The sequence below is a fragment of the Sus scrofa genome, chromosome 4 (genome assembly GCF_054392235.1).
Source record: "Sus scrofa isolate SSC_HxYL_T2T_F1_AM1 chromosome 4, Sscrofa_HxYL_maternal_Yorkshire_Landrace_v2.0, whole genome shotgun sequence".
Lineage (NCBI taxonomy): Eukaryota > Metazoa > Chordata > Mammalia > Artiodactyla > Suidae > Sus > Sus scrofa.
Genome location: NC_139386.1, coordinates 674,416 through 691,853, shown reverse-complemented (window position 1 = coordinate 691,853; position 17,438 = coordinate 674,416). Strand labels below are relative to the sequence as shown.

At 59.9% G+C, this 17,438-nt stretch overlaps 3 protein-coding genes across 24 annotated transcripts; 2 read left to right on the top strand and 1 right to left on the bottom strand.

Moving 5' to 3' along the window:
• The first annotated feature begins 31 nt into the window (after window positions 1-31).
• Window positions 32-3,673, top strand: GPAA1 (glycosylphosphatidylinositol anchor attachment 1). 4 transcript variants are annotated; one of them, XM_085021496.1, is made up of 12 exons: window positions 32-202; window positions 481-660; window positions 746-857; window positions 1,282-1,429; window positions 1,510-1,611; window positions 1,785-1,896; window positions 1,969-2,165; window positions 2,268-2,421; window positions 2,576-2,671; window positions 2,797-2,987; window positions 3,061-3,231; window positions 3,357-3,673. In XM_085021496.1, exons 7-12 carry the CDS (start codon window positions 2,032-2,034, stop codon window positions 3,598-3,600), a joined length of 990 nt encoding a protein of 329 aa, XP_084877622.1. In that variant the 5' UTR covers window positions 32-202; window positions 481-660; window positions 746-857; window positions 1,282-1,429; window positions 1,510-1,611; window positions 1,785-1,896; window positions 1,969-2,031; the 3' UTR covers window positions 3,601-3,673. The 4 variants fall into 4 exon arrangements, with proteins under 4 accessions (XP_084877622.1, XP_003125490.2, XP_084877619.1 ...); XM_003125442.6 differs by having other exon boundaries at window positions 1,700-1,896; XM_085021493.1 differs by having other exon boundaries at window positions 1,510-1,699.
• A 5,651-nt stretch (window positions 3,674-9,324) lies between these two features.
• On the top strand, window positions 9,325-11,768 carry CYC1 (cytochrome c1). The gene is made up of 7 exons (XM_003125443.7): window positions 9,325-9,478; window positions 10,104-10,300; window positions 10,381-10,507; window positions 10,599-10,756; window positions 10,847-11,007; window positions 11,275-11,375; window positions 11,465-11,768. Exons 1-7 carry the CDS (start codon window positions 9,347-9,349, stop codon window positions 11,567-11,569), a joined length of 981 nt encoding a protein of 326 aa, XP_003125491.1. The 5' UTR covers window positions 9,325-9,346; the 3' UTR covers window positions 11,570-11,768.
• An 813-nt stretch (window positions 11,769-12,581) lies between these two features.
• Window positions 12,582-17,215, bottom strand: SHARPIN (SHANK associated RH domain interactor). 19 transcript variants are annotated; one of them, XM_003125446.7, is made up of 9 exons: window positions 17,005-17,215; window positions 16,551-16,725; window positions 13,838-13,966; window positions 13,619-13,760; window positions 13,444-13,534; window positions 13,220-13,373; window positions 13,023-13,141; window positions 12,819-12,938; window positions 12,582-12,723 (listed from the first exon to the last, which is right to left on the bottom strand). In XM_003125446.7, exons 1-9 carry the CDS (start codon window positions 17,200-17,202, stop codon window positions 12,655-12,657), a joined length of 1,197 nt encoding a protein of 398 aa, XP_003125494.4. In that variant the 5' UTR covers window positions 17,203-17,215; the 3' UTR covers window positions 12,582-12,654. The 19 variants fall into 19 exon arrangements, 16 of the variants coding, with proteins under 16 accessions (XP_003125494.4, XP_005655372.2, XP_013843476.2 ...); XM_005655315.4 differs by having other exon boundaries at window positions 13,220-13,337; XM_013988022.3 differs by having other exon boundaries at window positions 13,444-13,482.
• Window positions 17,216-17,438: the final 223 nt, after the last annotated feature.

Here is a 17,438-nt window from a genome sequence, read left to right as displayed (position 1 = left end):
CGGCGCGAGGCCCGCCGGGACCGGAAGTGCGGGTGGGCGCGGAGCCCCGCGGGGACCGGAGCGGCGCGCCGGGCCGGGTGCCGTAGCTGGCAGCGGGGAGCGCGGTCCCGGAGCCGCCCGGCCCTGCCATGGGCCTCCTGTCGGACCCGGTGCGCCGGCGCGCCCTCGCCCGCCTGGTGCTGCGCCTCAACGCGCCGCTCTGGTGAGGGGGGTGCCTGGGAGCGGGGGCCGGAGGACCGGGGCTCGAGCTGCCGGGGCCCCTCCGGGTGCTCGCGCCAGTCTTCTCCCGCCCACCGGCATCACTCGGGGCACCAGGCCTGGGGCTCAGCCCTCCCGTCCGGCGTCCCGGGTGCTGGGACTCGGGATCCAGGTCCCACAGATATGACGCCTCCACCCCCCCAGTGCGGAGGTAGAGGCTACGGGCTGGCATCTCGGAGCCTGCTAATGCTCCAGCGGCCCCCTCCGCCCCTCTCCCCGCAGTGTGCTGAGCTACGTGGCGGGCATCGCCTGGTTCCTGGCGCTGGCTTTCCCGCCGCTGACCCAGCGCACTTACATGTCGGAGAACGCCATAGGCTCCACTATGGTGGAGGAGCAATTTTCGGGCGGAGACCGTGCCCGGAGCTTTGCCCGGGACTTCGCTGCTCACCGCAGGAAGACGGGGTGAGCGGCAGAGCCATGCGTACGCTGGAAGCAATACCAGTCAAAGCCAGAGAGCTCTGCTCAGAAGATCTCTTTGTGTCTTTAGGGCCCTGCCAGTGGCTTGGCTGGAGCGGACGATGCGGTCAGTGGGGCTGGAGGTCTACACGCAGAGTTTCTCCCGGAAACTGCCCTTTCCAGATGAGACCCACGAGCGCTATGTATTGTGGTGGAGGGGGTGTGCTTGCGACCAAAAAGCACCTTGAAGGGGGAGGGGGATGTCCTGGGTCCAGAGAAATCATTGGTGGGCATTCTAGGACTAAAGAGGTGGGGCTTGGAGTTCCCGTCGTAGCATAGCTGAAATGAATCTGGCTAGGATCCAGGAGGTTGTGGGTTCGACCCCTGGCTTCGCTCAGTGGGTTAAGGATCGGGCGTTGCCCTGAGCCGTGGTGTAGGTTGCAGACGTGGCCTGGATCTGGCATGGTTGTGACTGTAGCGTAGGCCAGAGGCTACAGCTCTGATTCGACCCCTAGCCTGGGAATCTCCATACGCTGCACCCGTGGCCCTAAAAAGACCCCCAAAAAAAGTGGGGCTTCAGCTTCATCGAGTGGGGTCCTGCTGAGGCTCCCCCAATACTGCACGCAGATGGTGTCAGGCGTGAACGTTTACGGCATCCTCCGGGCCCCGCGCGCCGCCAGCACAGAGTCCCTGGTGCTTACCGTCCCCTGCGGCTCTGACTCTACCAACAGCCAGGCTGTCGGGCTGCTGCTGGCACTTGCTGCCCACTTCCGGGGTGAGGCTTAAGGGCGACTGCTGGCAAGGGAGGGTTTGGGCACTTCCCCAGGCCCTGCTGACCCAGCCTCTGGCCTCCAGGGCAGATCTACTGGGCCAAAGACATCATCTTCCTGGTGACAGAACACGACCTCCTGGGCACTGAGGCCTGGCTTGAAGCCTACCACGACGTCAATGTCACTGGTGTGTCCCTGCCCTGCCCTGCCCCTCTGAGGCCAGCCCCCCCCCCCCAACAGCCCCTTGTTGGCAGCTCCTTCACCTGCTCCCACAGGTATGCAGTCCTCCGCTCTGCAGGGCCGGGCGGGGGCCATCCAGGTGGCTGTGGCCTTGGAGCTAAGCAGTGATGTGATCACCAGCCTCGACGTGGCTGTGGAGGGGCTCAACGGGCAGCTGCCCAACTTGGACCTGCTCAACCTCTTCCAGACTTTCTGCCAGAAAGGGGGCCTGCTGTGCACACTGCAGGGCAAGGTACGGCCACCCGCCTGGGGAGCACGGGGCCTGTGTGTAGAGTTTATCTGACCTTGTTCCCACACCTCTAAGCTGCAGCCCCAGGACTGGACATCAGTAGACAGGCCACTGCAGAGTGTGCAGACACTGCTACTCATGGTTCTGCAACAGGCCTCTGGCCGCCCCCACGGCCCCCACGGCCTCTTCCTGCGCTACCGCGTGGAGGCTCTAACTCTCCGTGGCATCAATAGCTTCCGCCAGTACAAGTACGACCTGGTGGCAGTGGGCAAGTAAGTGCCTTCCAGCCTCCCCTTGCACGCCCGGGCCGAGGGGTGGGTGCCGGGGGTCTGGCGTGCCGTGACCGTGACCGTGACCGTGACCGCACCCGGCAGGGCTCTGGAGGGCATGTTCCGCAAGCTCAACCACCTCCTGGAGCGTCTGCATCAGTCCTTCTTCTTCTACCTGCTGCCCGCGCTCTCCCGCTTCGTCTCCATTGGCCTCTACATGCCGGCCGCCGGCTTTCTGCTCCTGGTCCTTGGTCTCAAGATATCCTCTGCCTCTCGCTGTTGGAGCCGACCTCAGGTCCCCTCCACTCTGGGGCCCTCCACTCGGGGGGAGCAGGGGTGGCGAGTGGGCGTAGGGCCTGGGTCCCCCACCCAGCAGACCTCATCACACCTCTCAGGATCCTTGACCAGGCCACGCTCTGGAACTGTGGATGCAGCTGCATGAGGCTGGCGTGGGTCCCCAGGAGGCTGGGGGGACCGCCGGATCCAGTCCTCCCTTCCCGCCAACACAGGTGACTGTCCCCCTGCTCCTGTTGTTGGGGGGGCTGCCACTCCATCTCGGCTGGCAGGTGGAGGGAGGATCCTTGGGACTCCCCCGGCCCCGGGGCCTGTCTCCAAGTGCCTGTGTGCCCTGCAGAGTGTGGGGCTGGCCTCGCTTGTGGCGCCCTTGCTGATCTCCCAGGCGGTGGGCCTGGCCCTCTACCTCCTGCCGGTGCTGGGTCAACATGTGGCCGCCCAGCACTTCCCCGTGGCTGAGGCCGAGGCCGTGGTGCTGACGCTGCTGGCTGTCTATGCAGCTGGCCTGGCGCTTCCACACAACACCCACCGGTGAGGAGCTGGGCTGGGCGGGCCCGGGCAGGGGCTCCCTGGACATGCTGCCTCTGAGTTCCTTGCCTTGCAGGGTCGTGAGCACACAGGCCCCAGACAGGGGCTGGATGGCCCTGAAGCTGGTAGCCTTGATCTGCCTGGCCCTACAGCTGGCCTGCATCACCCTCACCAACTTCTCTCTGGGCTTTCTGCTGGCTGCTACCATGGTGCCCGCCGCCGCACTCACCAAGCCCTCTGGGCCCCGGTACGCACTGGCCAGCCCCTGCCCCCAGGGCCCGTGCCCCTTAGCACGGACTCTGGCCTCCTCCGCCACCGGTGCCTGTTGCCCCACTGGCCTCAGAGCCCAGTTTGACCCCGCTTCTCCCCCAGGCCCCTCTATGCTGCCCTGCTGGTGCTGACGAGCCCAGCAGCTGTCCTCCTGAGTAGCCTGTTCCTGTGGCGGGAGCTGCAGGAGGCACCGCTTTCCCTGGCGGAGGGCTGGCAGCTCTTCCTGACAGCGCTGGCACAGGGCGTGCTGGAACACCACGTCTATGGCGCCCTGCTTTACCCGCTGTTGGCTCTGGGCCTCTACCCGTGCTGGCTGCTCTTCTGGAATGTGCTCTTCTGGAAGTGAGGAGGACGGCTGGGAACTCCCCGAGCGCCCCGAATTCTCCCCTTCCTGGGAAATAAACAGATGTTTTGTGTCAGCTGCGCTCTGGGCCCCTGGCCTGCTGTCTGCTGTGTGTGTGTGGCCCCAGGGCCTGTGGCAGGAAGCTCTGCCTGCAGGGCTTGGCACCCTGCTCCTCTTCTGGTCCACCCACCATGTGGAGGAGTGAGGGCCCAGCCGCATCAGCCTTGGGAGGAGAGGCTTGGATGGACACTTGGGGTGAGGGGCTGGCACGTGCACTCTCCCAAGCTTGGGGGTCTCCCCAGGTGGCCCAGTGCCCTGTAAGAGGAAATGCAGGGGGCAGGGCTTCGGGCCTGACGGGCGCTGCGGCGCCCAGAGAACACACCACGCCATCTTCAGTGCTGGAGCTGAGAGGGCAAAGGGGCTGCAGGAGATCCCTGCAGAGGAGGCCCAGCCAAGGCAAGAAGCCTGATGTGGGCTTGGGTTGGAGCAGATGCCCGTGAGAAGCAGGGCTGAGGCCGGGCAGCAGAACCCACCTAGTACCACCCAGAGCAGCAGAGGGACCACAGGACAGGGGGACAGAGACCACTCAGGCCCCAAGGGGGAAGGGACTGATAGGCTGCAAGTCCCCAGAAAGGAACTGGGGTGTCCAGTGTCCATTCTGGAGGGAAGAACAGCAGAGTGTTGGCCTTCGGGGAAGCTGGGGCCACATGAGGCTGGGGGACCAAGGTTCCCCTGCTGGCACCCACTGGGCCCAGGGCCAGCACAAGGCCCACAGGCCTCCGTGCCGAAAGGCAGACGCAGGCACTCCTGGGGCAGCAGCTCAGGGTGAGAGTCCCCTCAGTACCGCATCCTGGCTGGGGGTGGCCTGAGAAGTCCCAGGAGGGAGCTTCAGCACCCAGGACCCTATGCAGGCAAGCCTCCGTGGCGGGGCTTGTCTCCCTGTGGGAGGATCCCCTCCACAGTGACGGAGGGCCAGCACCAGGGGGTTTGCTCAGGGTCATCTCAGGGGTCACCGCTGACCTCCATTGAAGGGACAGGTGCATTCTGTCCAGGTTGTTGGGGATGGGGTGGGGCCAGCATCCCATCCCTGGCCGATTTGTCCCCCAGTCACTGTTGAACCAACTGTCTGGTTCCTGGGGCTGGGGCAAGGCTTGCAGCCCCTGCCCCCCAATCCCCGGACAAGTGCCTCCCAAGCTGGCTTCTCGGGACCCTCCCCTGATAAGTCAGGTGCCCCTTGTCAGTGGGCTTCCCTTCCTCCAAGTCACGTGGAGGACTCTGCTGTGCTGTGGTCTCCTGCTGTCTGTCTTTGTGGATTGAGATCAAATACAAATTCCCTTTCAGACACTAGCCAGGCTCTGGGCTCAGTAAGCCTTTTTGTTTGTTTGTTTGTTTGTTATTTTGGCTTTTTGTTTTTTAGGGCCATACCCATGGCATATGGAAAGTCCCAGGCTAGGGGTCCAATCGGAGCTGCAGCTGCCAGCCTAGACCACAGCCACAGCGACGCCAGATCTTTAACTCACTGAGCAAGGTCAGGGGTCGAACCTGTATCCTCATGGATCCTAGTCAGGTTCATTACTGCTGCACCATGACAGGAACTCCTCAGTCAGCCTTTTTTAATTTTTTTCATTATAGCTGGTTTTCAGCTAGCCACTTTTAACAGGACATAGGCAGCCACTTAAAACAAATCGTGGAAATACGTTATATCCTGAAACATACAAAAGGGGACAAAAAGCTGTAAGATCATTGGTTTTGAGCCTACCCGTGCAGAATCCTGTACACACAAGGGATTTGTTGGGAAACAGGATTTCTGCCATGAATTTCATTGCTGACACAAATGCAGTACATTCAAAACAGAAACTCTGAGGCTGTAAGGACGGAGATCAGCGGACAAGACGCGTGTCGCGCCCCACAGGCTCTGCTCCGAGGGTGTCTGCTACCTACTGGTCCTCAGCAGCCCTACTCCCTGGTCGAAACCCTGATTTCGACAGAAGCACAGGCCGCCCCACCGGACTGCAGCCAGTGGAAGACGGGAGCAGGTGGTTCGGGGTGATTGGCACGCACACCTCACGCAGGACGGCCCGGCTTCTCTCTCCTGCCCTGGGAATTGGAATGGGAGGCGCGCCTGCGAGGAGGAGGGCTCCCGGACCTTCCAAAGCCATCCCTGCCAAACCGGCTTCATTTAGGAGAGAGAGGAACAGATTTCTACCATGTTTAAGCCGTGGTTTTTGGCGTTTTCTCACGCTCCGGTTAGGTTCACGAGAGGAAACGGGGCTGAGCCCAGCTCATCCAGGCACGCAGGCAGTTGCCAGCTGGGTGGGTTTAAAGCACGTGGGTATCATGCTGAATCGGTGCCTGGTGTAAGGGCTCCCGGCCTTGCCGCTCGCCTCCCACACCCCGGAAGCGAAGCTCTGTGGGACGGGGGCTTGCCCTCCGTGCTGCCTCTTTTCCAGCACAGAGCCGGGGACCTGACAACATACATATGTACTTTTCGAAAGAAAGAAAGAAAGAAAGAATCAGAAGGAGCCCTTCCAGAGGTCCAGGAAGGAGCTCCAGGGGGCAGACCTGTTGGCTTCCACAGGGGCTTGTGACGGGTGAGGCTGGGGAAGTCCCAAGCCAGGCGGGCCACCCTTGACCCACCTTAGGACTCAGCCGCCTCCCCCCACCCAGGCCCTCTGCAGACGCCCTCCCACAGTTCCCCTGGGTGGCCCAGGTTCCCCCTACTGGGGAAAGGGTCCCCTTTGCCAAGCTCCCCATTCCACCTGGGGCTTCAAGGCTGGGGGCTCCAGGCTGTTCTGGGCGCCCTGGTCTGGGACCTGCTCTGCAGATTCCAGCAGCCTGTACGCCCACACTTGGGCTCTGTCTCCCATTCCAGCCCCTCTTCTGAGGCCACATCTGGTTCCCTCACCTCCTGACTGCCAACGTCACCTCTAAGTCATCCCTTCCCAGTCTGAACCTCTCCCGCCCTGCATCTACCTCCTCTCCTGGTGCCTGCTCCAATCCCAGACCTGGGGTCCACCTGTTTCTCTTCAGAGGATGCCCGTTGCCTCCAGGATAAAATCGAAACTCCTTGGAGTTCCTTTGTGGCTCAGCAGGTTAAGGACCAGGCATCACCGCAGCAGCTCAGGTCGCTGCTGTGGCCGGGGTTCAATCCCTGGCCTGGAAGTTCCACATGCCATGGGCATGGCCCGAAAAACCTTGAAGGCCCCTTTGTGGGAAATGGGTTGGGTTTTATCAAATGCTTTCTTCGCTGTCCACTGTAACGATCACGTTGTCCCCTTCCCTTTATTAATATTCTGTCGTATTGATTGACTCTTTTGCATTGAGGGATGTTTACATTGACTGATATAACTTTACCTTCCTAAGATAAGTTCCGCCCGGAAAAAAGATGTACAGCATTTTGTAAGCATTGGGTTGAGTTTGCTAATGTTTTGTGGAGGATTTTTGCTAGGGATGGAACCTGTGACACAGTATCGACCAGCTACGGCAGTGACAACGTCAGATCCTTAACCAGCTGTACCACCAGGGAACTCCTGACATTCTCTATTTGATGAGGCATTATTCTCATACTTTCCTTTAGTTGTTTAGATAGGATTGTTTCCTTAGCTCTTGGACCATATTTAAATAGTTACCCTTCCCCACGTGTAGTTCCTGTTGATTGCTTCTTTTTCCCCTATTTATTCTTATTTCTTTGCACGATTATTATTATTTTTTTTTTTTTTGCTGAAAACTAGACAATTTAAATGATACAATGACAATTCTATATCTGCAGCTACAGAATCCAGGTTTTGTTACTGTTGCTTACTATGGAAATCCTATTAGTATCTTCAGAACTAATTCTGCCAAGTCTATTATTTGTCATGGGTAGCCACTGAAGTCTCTACCTGGTTAGCTTAGTGGTTAGTTAATGATTAGACAGAAATTTCCTTAAGTGCCTGGAACCAAGAAATCTCCCAGTCATTAAGTGGCTTTGTGTATATGTGGGACATACTTTCAGAATTCAGCCAAGCAGTTTACAACTCTGCCCTAAATTTCACTACCACCATGTGCACAACCTCAGGAACAGCCAGGAGTGAGCACTTGGGGCATTTTCAGGTCTTTCATGAGTATACGCACAGCCCTACTGATGCTTGTGACTGTCTATATTCCAGAAATAGGTAGAGCTTTTCAACGCCCCCATGGACTTGTGGATTTGTGTTCCCCAGTTCTTCTTCTGCCTTTTTTTTTTTTTTTCCCACACTCATGGCATGCAGAAGTTCCTAGGCTGGGGATCAAACCCATAAGCCACCACAGCAGTAACCAGAGCTTTAGCAGTGGCAAGACCGTGTCCTTAACCCACTAAGCCACTGGGGAACTCTCTTAATTCCTCCTTCATTCCTTCCCTTCCTCCCTTTCTTTCTTTCAACACACCTGCAGCATGTGGAAATTCCAAGGCTAGGGGTTGAATAGGAACTCTGAGCTGCAGCTGCCAGCCTATGTCACAGCCACAGCAACCCTGGATCCCAGCAGCATCTGTGACTTACACTGCAGCTTGTGGCAACACCAGATCCTTAACCCACTGAGTGAGGCAAGGGATTGAACTCATGGATACTAGTCAGGTTTGTTACTGCTGAGCCACAACAGAAAGTCCCCTAGTTCCTCCTTATAAGTGGTTTTATTTTTTTGGGGGGGGAGGCCCGCACCTGCGGCATCTGGAGGTTCCCAGGCTAGGGATGGAATCAGAACTACAGCTGCTGGCCTATGCCACAGCCACAGCAACACAGGATCCAAGCCTCATCTGTGAGCTACACCATAGCTTCACAGCAACACTGGATTCCCCACCCAGTGAACAAGGCCAGGGATGGAATCCTCATTCTCATGGATACCAGTAGGATTCATTTCTGCTGAACCACAGTGGGAACTCCCATTTGCTTTTGGGTTTATCCTTTTTTGTCGCTGATGTTTTTGGTGAACCATTTTTGGCTAACCCCAGCTGTTATCCATCGCCTCGGGCAGTTTGAAATTACACTTGTCTGGAGTTCCCGTCGTGGTGCAGTGGTTAACGAATCCGACTAGGAACCATGAGGTTGCGGGTTCGGTCCCTGCCCTTGCTCAGTGGGTTAACGATCCGGCGTTGCCGTGAGCTGTGGTGTAGGTTGCAGACGTGGCTCGGATCCCTCGTTGCTGTGGCTCTGGCGTAGGCGGGTGGCTACAGCTCCTATTCGACCCCTAGCCTGGGAACCTCCATATGCCGCGGGAGCGGCCCAAAGAAATGGCAAAAAGACCAAAAAAAAAAAAAAAAAATTACACTTGTCTGTAATCGCCTTCAACAAATAGCCTCAAGGAATAGGCTAATAGCCAGGGGCAAAAGCCGAGACAGCTTGACTGGGGCCTTCCAGAAGATCCTGAAACCGGTTAAATAACGACAATTCTTTGCAGTGAGAGTGTTCAGCCACCGCGCCAAATTTTACTGCAGGACCAAAGCCTGCGATGGCTTCGAAGATTCGGTGGATTCCGGATTGGGGGCCTTGGGGGGCGCAGCCTGTGAGACCACGGGCAGGACTAGGAAACCAGGGTCCTTGGGCGTTGTCACGGCAACAGGGAAACGCGACACTGGTTTCCACGACAGCAGAAGCGCCGCGAGGCGGTGGGCTGCCCCGCCAGGCAGAGCCCCGCCCCGCCCCGCCCCGCGCTCCTCGGCTCTCGCGAGGCTTAGGCGGTTTCGGCGCCGCAGAGGGCGACGGGAGCGGCGGCCTCGCCGCAGAGGGCCAAGATGTCGGCGGCAGCGGCGGCTTCCCTTCGCGGGGCGGTGCTGGGCCCGCGGGGTGCGGGGCTGCCGGGCGCGCGGGCGCGGGGTCTACTATGCGGCCCGCGGCCCGGGCAACTCCCACTGCGGACACCTCAGGTGAGCGCTGGCCCTGACGGCCGCCGCGCGCCCCGCAGCCCCGTGAAGGTCACCGCGGGGAGCCTCCGGGCGCGGGCCAGACGGCGGAGGAGCGGCCTCTGCACCTGGCCCCCGCCCTACCGGGCCCTCGCTGTCTGCAGACCCTGGGCGCTTGGGAGCAGGGTCGGCAACCACCCCTCCGAGCAGCGCCGGTGCCTGGTGCCGCGCGTGGGACGGCGGGGCGGGCTTGCCGCCGGCTCGGTGATGGGGCTTCCCCCGGGGGGCGCGCCGGGCCTGCTCCGGTCCCGGCCTTCCAGACTGGGCCCGCGTCCTGAAGTGACCTCAGCCTGACCTCGGCCATCTGCTTCTGACCTTGGCCTGCCCCAGCACCCTTGCTCACTGTACCCCGACTCCCGGCCCAGGATCCAAGAACGCGCGCCTCACATCCCCTTCTCAGGACCGAGTCACGGTCGAGGGGTCAGCAGCGGGGTGGGTGGGTAGGGCAGTGGCGCAGGATGCGCTTTTGAGGTTCCGCGGGAGGTGGCCAGTGCTGAGTTGGATGAGCTGGCAGAGGTGGGCGTTGAGGGTAGGATCCCCAGGCAGGGCCGGGTGGTGTTCTGGCAGGCGCTGAGCGGGGCTCTTGCAGGCGTTATCCTTGTCGTCGAAGTCTGGCCTGTCCCGGGGGCGGAAAGTGATTCTGTCCGCGTTGGGCATGCTGGCGGCAGGGGGTGCAGGGCTGGCCGTGGCTCTGCATTCGGCCGTGAGTGCCACTGACCTGGAGCTGCACGCCCCCAGCTATCCGTGGTCTCACCGCGGCCTCCTCTCATCCCTGGACCACACCAGGTGTGTGGCTGGCTGGGGGGGTCTGGGTGGAGTGGGTGGGGTGGAGTCCTGCTCGCTCCTAACCTGTTCCCTCTCTTCAGCATCCGGAGGGGTTTCCAGGTATACAAGCAGGTGTGCTCCTCCTGCCACAGCATGGACTACGTGGCCTACCGCCACCTGGTGGGCGTGTGCTACACCGAGGAGGAAGCTAAGGCCCTGGCTGAGGAGGTGGGGACCTGGGGGTGTGGAGGACCCAAGGGTTGGGGCTCCTGCTGTGCTGGGCAGCAGGCTTGCTCATGATGGGGCTTCTCGGTGGCAGGTGGAGGTTCAAGACGGCCCCAATGAGGATGGGGAGATGTTCATGCGGCCAGGAAAGCTGTCTGACTACTTCCCCAAACCATACCCCAACCCCGAGGCTGCTCGAGCGGCCAACAACGGAGCACTGCCCCCTGACCTCAGCTACATCGTGCGAGCTAGGTACCTGGGCTGCCCGCGGCGTGGTGTGTGGCGGTGGGGGGGGGGGTGCACCTCCTTCCAGGGGCTGAGGAGACCCTGCTCTGGCCCCAGGCACGGTGGTGAGGACTACGTCTTCTCCCTGCTCACGGGCTACTGTGAGCCGCCCACTGGAGTGTCGCTGCGAGAAGGCCTCTACTTCAACCCCTACTTTCCTGGCCAGGCCATAGCCATGGCCCCGCCCATCTACAACGAAGTCTTGGAGTTTGACGATGGTGAGGCCCCCACCCTGGGGGTGGGCAAGCTGGGTCCTACTTTCCCTGCTGCCAGAGATGCTTCCCCTGTGTTCTTGGGCCCAAAGGGTCCTGCACCATCCTTGCCTGGGGCACTGTCTGTCAGAGGAGGCTCACAGGCGGCTTCTGGCCATCTACATGCTGGGCGAGTGGGGAAGCTGTGGGCTCCTGAACCTCTCTCTGCTCCGTGGAGGAAGATGCTGTGAAAGCTGCCTCAGGGGCAGCCCTCACCACTTGTCCTTCACCCAGGCACCCCAGCTACCATGTCCCAGGTAGCCAAGGACGTGTGTACTTTCCTGCGCTGGGCATCTGAACCCGAACACGACCATCGCAAACGCATGGGGCTCAAGGTGAAAGGGGTGGACCAAGGGCACAGAGGGCCTGGGAGAGGGGCTGGGGTCCTTCCTGCCTCCCTCCTCTGAGCCTCCTTCCTCTCTAGATGCTGATGATGATGGGCTTGCTTTTGCCCCTCGTCTACGCCATGAAGCGGCATAAGTGGTCAGTCCTCAAGAGCCGGAAACTGGCCTATCGACCGCCCAAGTGACCCTGCCTGCTGTGTGCTTGCTGTCCTGCCTGACCGCGTCAGGTCCTCAGGCCAAGGAGCCACCTTGGACCTGTGCAGGTCTCGGCTGGCCCTCTTGGCCAAGCCCCCCTTCCTCTGGGACAAGAGGGAAAGGGGCGCGGAAGGTTCTAGCTCCAGATGGTTCGGCACTCATCGTGGAAATAAATTAAGTTTCTCAACATACACGTGTGAGCTGTTGTGTGATAGGTCTGCAGGGAATCCTGGGACTGAGACCTTGCCCTCCGAGCTCCCAGGGGTGTCCTGTGCAGCGTGGTCAGCACTGAGCTGCAGAGACTGCTGGCTGGGAGTCCCATCGGCACTGAATGTGCGACAGAAAGTGGAGAACCAGTTGAAGTGGCAGCGACCATTGGAATGGAGAGGGCCCGCTCACAGAGGTGCAGGGGCCCGGGGGCCTGCTGGAGTAACCAGCGAATGTCACTGTGTCGAACCACTTGGCCTTCATCTTGAGGGAAGCAGGGAGCCCCTTGGTGACATTTCAGCAGGGGAGAGGCCTGGCCTGAGGTGGGGGCTGCTTCTGGGGCAAGCGGGCAGGCGGGGCTGGCGGCTGGTGGCTGGACGAGGAGCAAGCTTAGGGAGGCAGACTAAGGCCACCTGGAATGGGCAGCTGGGGTGGGTCCAGGCCACAGAGCCAGGCAGTGGTGGAAGTGTTTTCGTAGCAGTAGCCCTGGGGCCCTGGCTCAGGACTCTTAACTTGAGCTTCTCCTGTCCCCTGGGGGGGACATGAAAGGGGCCGCCTGGGGGGAAGCCTAGAGAAGTGGGGGCTGGAGTGGGGAAGACAGGAGCTGAGCAGGAGGCAGGAGGTGGGCTGGCAGGAGCTGGGGACCCCAAGGGACAGGCGCAGGCTGAAAAGGAGGAGCTGTCAGCAGAAGGCCAATGGCCAGGGAGTCCAGGTGTGCTCTTGAGGAGCCCCCTCCCCTGCTCTCCATCCCCCCAGCAGCTTGGTCTCCACAAAGGCGCAGTGAAGGGGCGCCCAGCCAGCTCAGCAGTGCCTTTAATGACTCCAGCTCACAGCCTCCTCCCCCGCTCGTGGCCGTCCCAGGGCGCAGTCAGGACAGGTTCCCGGAGAGGTTCAGAAGGGGGTCCAGGGACCTCGGGCCGTCCTCTCGCCTTGTGACCTGGGGGCCGGGAGATGGGTCACTCTGCTGGCTCTTCACCCTGTCCCCATGCCCGCCCCGCACCCCAGCCCCCAGCCCTGCCTCTGCCTTGGTACCTGCTGGGTGGAGGCTGTGGGAAGGGTGTCCCAAGCCCAGGGCCTCTGGGTGGAACACATCTCACAGCCGGGTCGGCTCGGGGCGTTGATGAAGGTGCAGGAAGGGCAGGACCAGCCGGGCTAGGGAGGTGAGGAGTTGCTGCTGACCCTGCCCTGTCAGTGCCCACTGCTGCCTGGGCCCACCCTGCCCGGGCCCCTGCCCACCTGAAGGGGGGTGGGGAGGCTGGAGCTGGCAGGCTGAGGGGCTCGGGGCAGCCCCAAGGACTGAGGAAACAGGCGGCCCAGGTCCCCCTCCGTCTTATGGGGGCGCTGAGGATTGCGTCCTGCGGTGGAGAGGGTGAGGCTCAGGACCACGCCAGGCTGTACCCCCCTTCCTCATCTCACCCCAACCAAGGACTAACCTGGGGCTTCTCGGGGGGCTGAAAGCAGGTAGAGAAAGGCCGGGTCCCCGTCCCTCCGGACCCCATAGGAAGCAAGGCTGCACTCAGGGGCACACAGGCACCTCCCAATGACCCAGCGCTGCACGGCCGGAGGGAAGCCAAACTCTGAGAAGACCTGAGGCAGAGTGGCAGCGTGTCACCCAGCACCCCCACCCCCGGCAGGGCTCCCCAGACCCCACGCTCACCTGCTCCTGGAGGGCCCTGACGGTGCAGTGGGGGTGGACCTGCAGCGAGACATGGGCAGAGGATGCAGCGTCTTCAACCGTGACCTGTAGCCTGGGCCGAGATGCAGGTCGAGGTAAGGATGGGGGACCCAAGAGGGCCATGAGGACAGGGTGAGGAGGAGGTCCCGGGCCTTACCTGACGGGGCCAGGCGGGAAGCAGGCCTCCTGCAGCTGGATCCTGAGGGCCGCGTGGTGCTGGGCCAGGGTGGCGGCTGCCTCGGCTGCCCGCTTCTCATCCCCACTTTCTATGGCCTGAGCCAGGCGCCCTGCCAGCTCTTCTGCAAGGGGAGAGGGGGAGCCATCACAGCCCCCTGTGGGCTGCTCCCCCCAACCCCCTCCAGCCACCTGCCTTTACCTTTCTCCAACAAGTCTCCAGGGCTCCAGGGAAGATGCACCTTGGGTTGGGGGGCCTTGGGTGTGGGCACCTCAAGGGGACTGGGCGGGGAAACAGGGCACGTATCTGGGCCTAGGGCTGGGGGCAAGCCTAGGAGGGAAGACGTGGGGTGGCTGGTGGTCTCCGGAGATCTAGTGGCCAGCTGAGTACTCACCCAGGCCTCTGCTCTGACCTCAGCCTCCCAGGACCCTCGTCTCCTCCCTCCCCTCAGCCTATGCCAGGGCTCTGCCTTGGCCCTTGCAAACCCCAGAGGTCCCTGCAGACCCGGCTCAGAGTGGCATTTGGCCTCTCCTTGGGCTCTGGAGTCCTTCTGGTCCCTTCTGCGGCCCAGTCCCCCCCCACGCCCCTCCTCTACAGAGGCCAGGCCGCTTCTCTCAGCCAGCCAGGATGCTCCTTTGGCCTCGCAGCACAACCAAAGCAGGTCCTCAGAAGGAGCCTGCCCCTCCTGCTCACCAGGAGCCCAGAGTGAGGGGGGCTCCCCCTGGTGTCTCTCTGGGCTCTACCATCAGCAGGAAACACCTCAGGCTGCTGTCACTCCAAACAAAACCTCTCCAGCTGGTGCCCGTCCCGGGCATATGCTGCAGTCTCTGCTCAGGAGCACCCAGCTCCAGGCCTGGTGAATGTGTATGGCTGCCTCTCCTCTAGGAACGTAAGCTCCAAGAGAACAGGAATTTAGAGTTTGCTTCAGGAAACCAAAAAGAGAACAAAAAGACAACTTACAGAAGGGGAGAAAATAGTTTCAAACGATGCCACGGACAAGGGCTTAATCTCCAGAATATATAAGCAACTTACACAACCCAACAGCAAAAAAGCCAATCAACCAATGGAAAAATGGGCAAAAGACCTGAACAGACTGTTCTCCAAGGAAGACATGCAAATGGCCAGCAAACACATGAAAACACGCTCAACATCGCTGATTATAAGAGAAATGCAAATCAAAACTACCATGAGATACCACCTCACACCAGTCAGAATGGCCATCATTAATAAGTCCACAGATAACAAGTGCTGGAGGGGCTGTGGAGAAAAGGGAACCCTCCTGCACTGTTGGTGGGAATGTAAACTGGTACAGCCACTATGGAGAACAGTTTGGAGATACCTTAGAAATCTATACATAGAACTTCCATATGACCCTGCAATCCCACTCTTGGGCATCTATCCAGACAAAACTCTACTTAAAAGAAACACATGCACCCGCATGTTCATTGCAGCACTATTCACAATAGCCAGGACGTGGAAACAACCCAAATGTCCATCGACAGACGATTGGATTCGGAAGATGTGGTATAGATACACAATGGAATACTACTCAGCCATAAAAAAGAACGACATAATGCCATTTGCAGCAACATGGATGGAACTAGAGACTCTCATACTGAGTGAAATGAGTCAGAAAGACAAAGATAAATACCATATGATATCACTTACGACTGGAATCTAATATCCAGCACAAATGAACATCTCCTCAGAAAAGAAAATCATGCACTTGGAGAATAGACTTGTGGCTGCCCGACGGGAGGGGGAGGGAGTGGGAAGGATCGAGAGCTTCGGGTTATCAGACACAACTTAGAAAGATTTTCAAGGAGATCCTGCTGAGTAGCATTGAGAACTATGTCTAGATACTCATATTGCAACAGAACAAAGGGTGGGGAAAAAAAATGTATGCATGTAAGAGTAACTTGATCCCCATGCTATACAGTGGCGGAAAAAAGAAAACAAAAGAAAAAAGTTCGCTTCAAAAAAGAAAAAAATTTTTAAAAAGAAAAAAATTTAAAAAAGAAAGAAAAAATAAAGTTTGCTTCATACTTGATCTCTGAGGCCTTAAAAGAGTGCTTAGTGGTGCTGAATACATGCCTGGTGAGTGAACGAGTGAATGAATGAAAGAAAAAGGCCCTTCTCCCTCCGCGGATGATGTTGTCTCGACCTCACTTCCCCTCAACGTGTGCTCTTCTTCCCACCCCTCGCACAGCTCTTCTGATGCATCTGTGGACTCTCCCTGACGCACCGTGTGCCTGCCGGACCCGCTTCTTGTCACATTTTGCTCTCTCTTAGTGACCTTGGTTGACCTTTTCTACCCCTAGCCTCTACCTCTTCCAAGCCTGGGCTCCAGCCCAGATCCACCTCCCTCCCTTCCCTCCCATCTGTTCCAGAACTTGACACCTCCAGGCCCTCCAGACAGGCCCTCTGGCTACAAGCTCCAGTGTCTGGTCCTCGCAGCTTCCTGGCTCAACCACTAACTCTATCTTTTAAACCTCCATGAAACCCAGCCAGTCCGTTTCCTAAGCATCGCTGGAAACATCCTCCTTCTCTCCAGCCCTACCTGTTGGCACTCACATACATTCAGACCTCACCCAGTCTTAGGTAGCTTGAATCGCGGCTGTCACTCTACTGCTGAATAGCTTCCCATTGCTTCTGACAGTCTAGCTCCTCACCCAGGTCCCGAGGGCCCGCCTGCTCTGCCCTCTGCACTTGCCTGGGACCCCAAGCGCCAGCTCTTTACTTTCTCCCTCCTGGGTATCTCCCCAGAACCTCAGCAGTGGGTAAGGAGTGTCTAGCTTTCCCACTAATCACTAAGTCCCCTACCCAGGCCTGGGGGACTGGGCTACTGCGATTTTCTCCTAGCACTGACACAGTCTCTGGCCAATCAAATGAATCTTCGATCCAGGGCACTGACCATTCTGTCCTTCCATGGTGGCACTGCGGACCAGGGCTGCCCACCGCTGAGCTTCCTGCGGATCCGTGAAGTGCAGGCCGAGGGTCCCAGGCCCTCCTGGTGGAGGCTGCAGCTCATGCTGGCTGGGGCCTCGGACGTTGTAGTAAACTGACTCCAAGGGCCACTCCAAACCTACCTGAGGAGGGGGAGAGTCCGGGCTCAGTGCCTCGCCCCCAGCGCACACTGCAAGATGATCAAAAGAACACGAGGTAACGTGTGTAGACCACTGACACTGCCCTAAGCCCTTTACTCGTATTATCTTATGAAACCTCCTCAGTCGTCCTATGAAGGGAGGTACCAGCGTTACCTCCAGTCTACGGGCGAGTAAACAGAAGCAAGGAAAAAAACCGCTCCCGGGCGCTGCTGGCGAACGGAAGGACCTGGCCCCCGCGGCTCCGCGGCTGCTCCCACTCACCGCCCCGTGTCCCGCGCCCAGCAGCTCCAGCCGGAAGCGCCCCGGTCGCTCGGGGTCCGCGCTCAGCTGCAGCCTCCGCAGCTGCGCCTCGGCGTCCGGCCCCGCGCCCAGCGGCCTCACCGCGGCGTGCACGGCCAAGAGCACCGCCGGCGAGCCCGGGTCCGAGGAGGCGGCCGCGCCGCCCGCTGGAGGCGCCATCTCCGGTCCGACCTCGGCCCGGCCCCCTGAGCCCGCTTCCGTGGCCTCGGGGGGCCGAGCGCCTCCGCCGGCCGGAAACTGGAGCCGCGAGCCTGGGGTTCCGGGCGCCGCCAAAGCGTCGGAGCCCGACCCGCCCGCTTCGCCCAGGAAGGACACGGCCGAGGGTCTCCGGATTCGGGAGGGCGAGACTGGGCCTGGAGGCCCGTACCCGGGGCAAAGTGTCAAGGATGAAAACA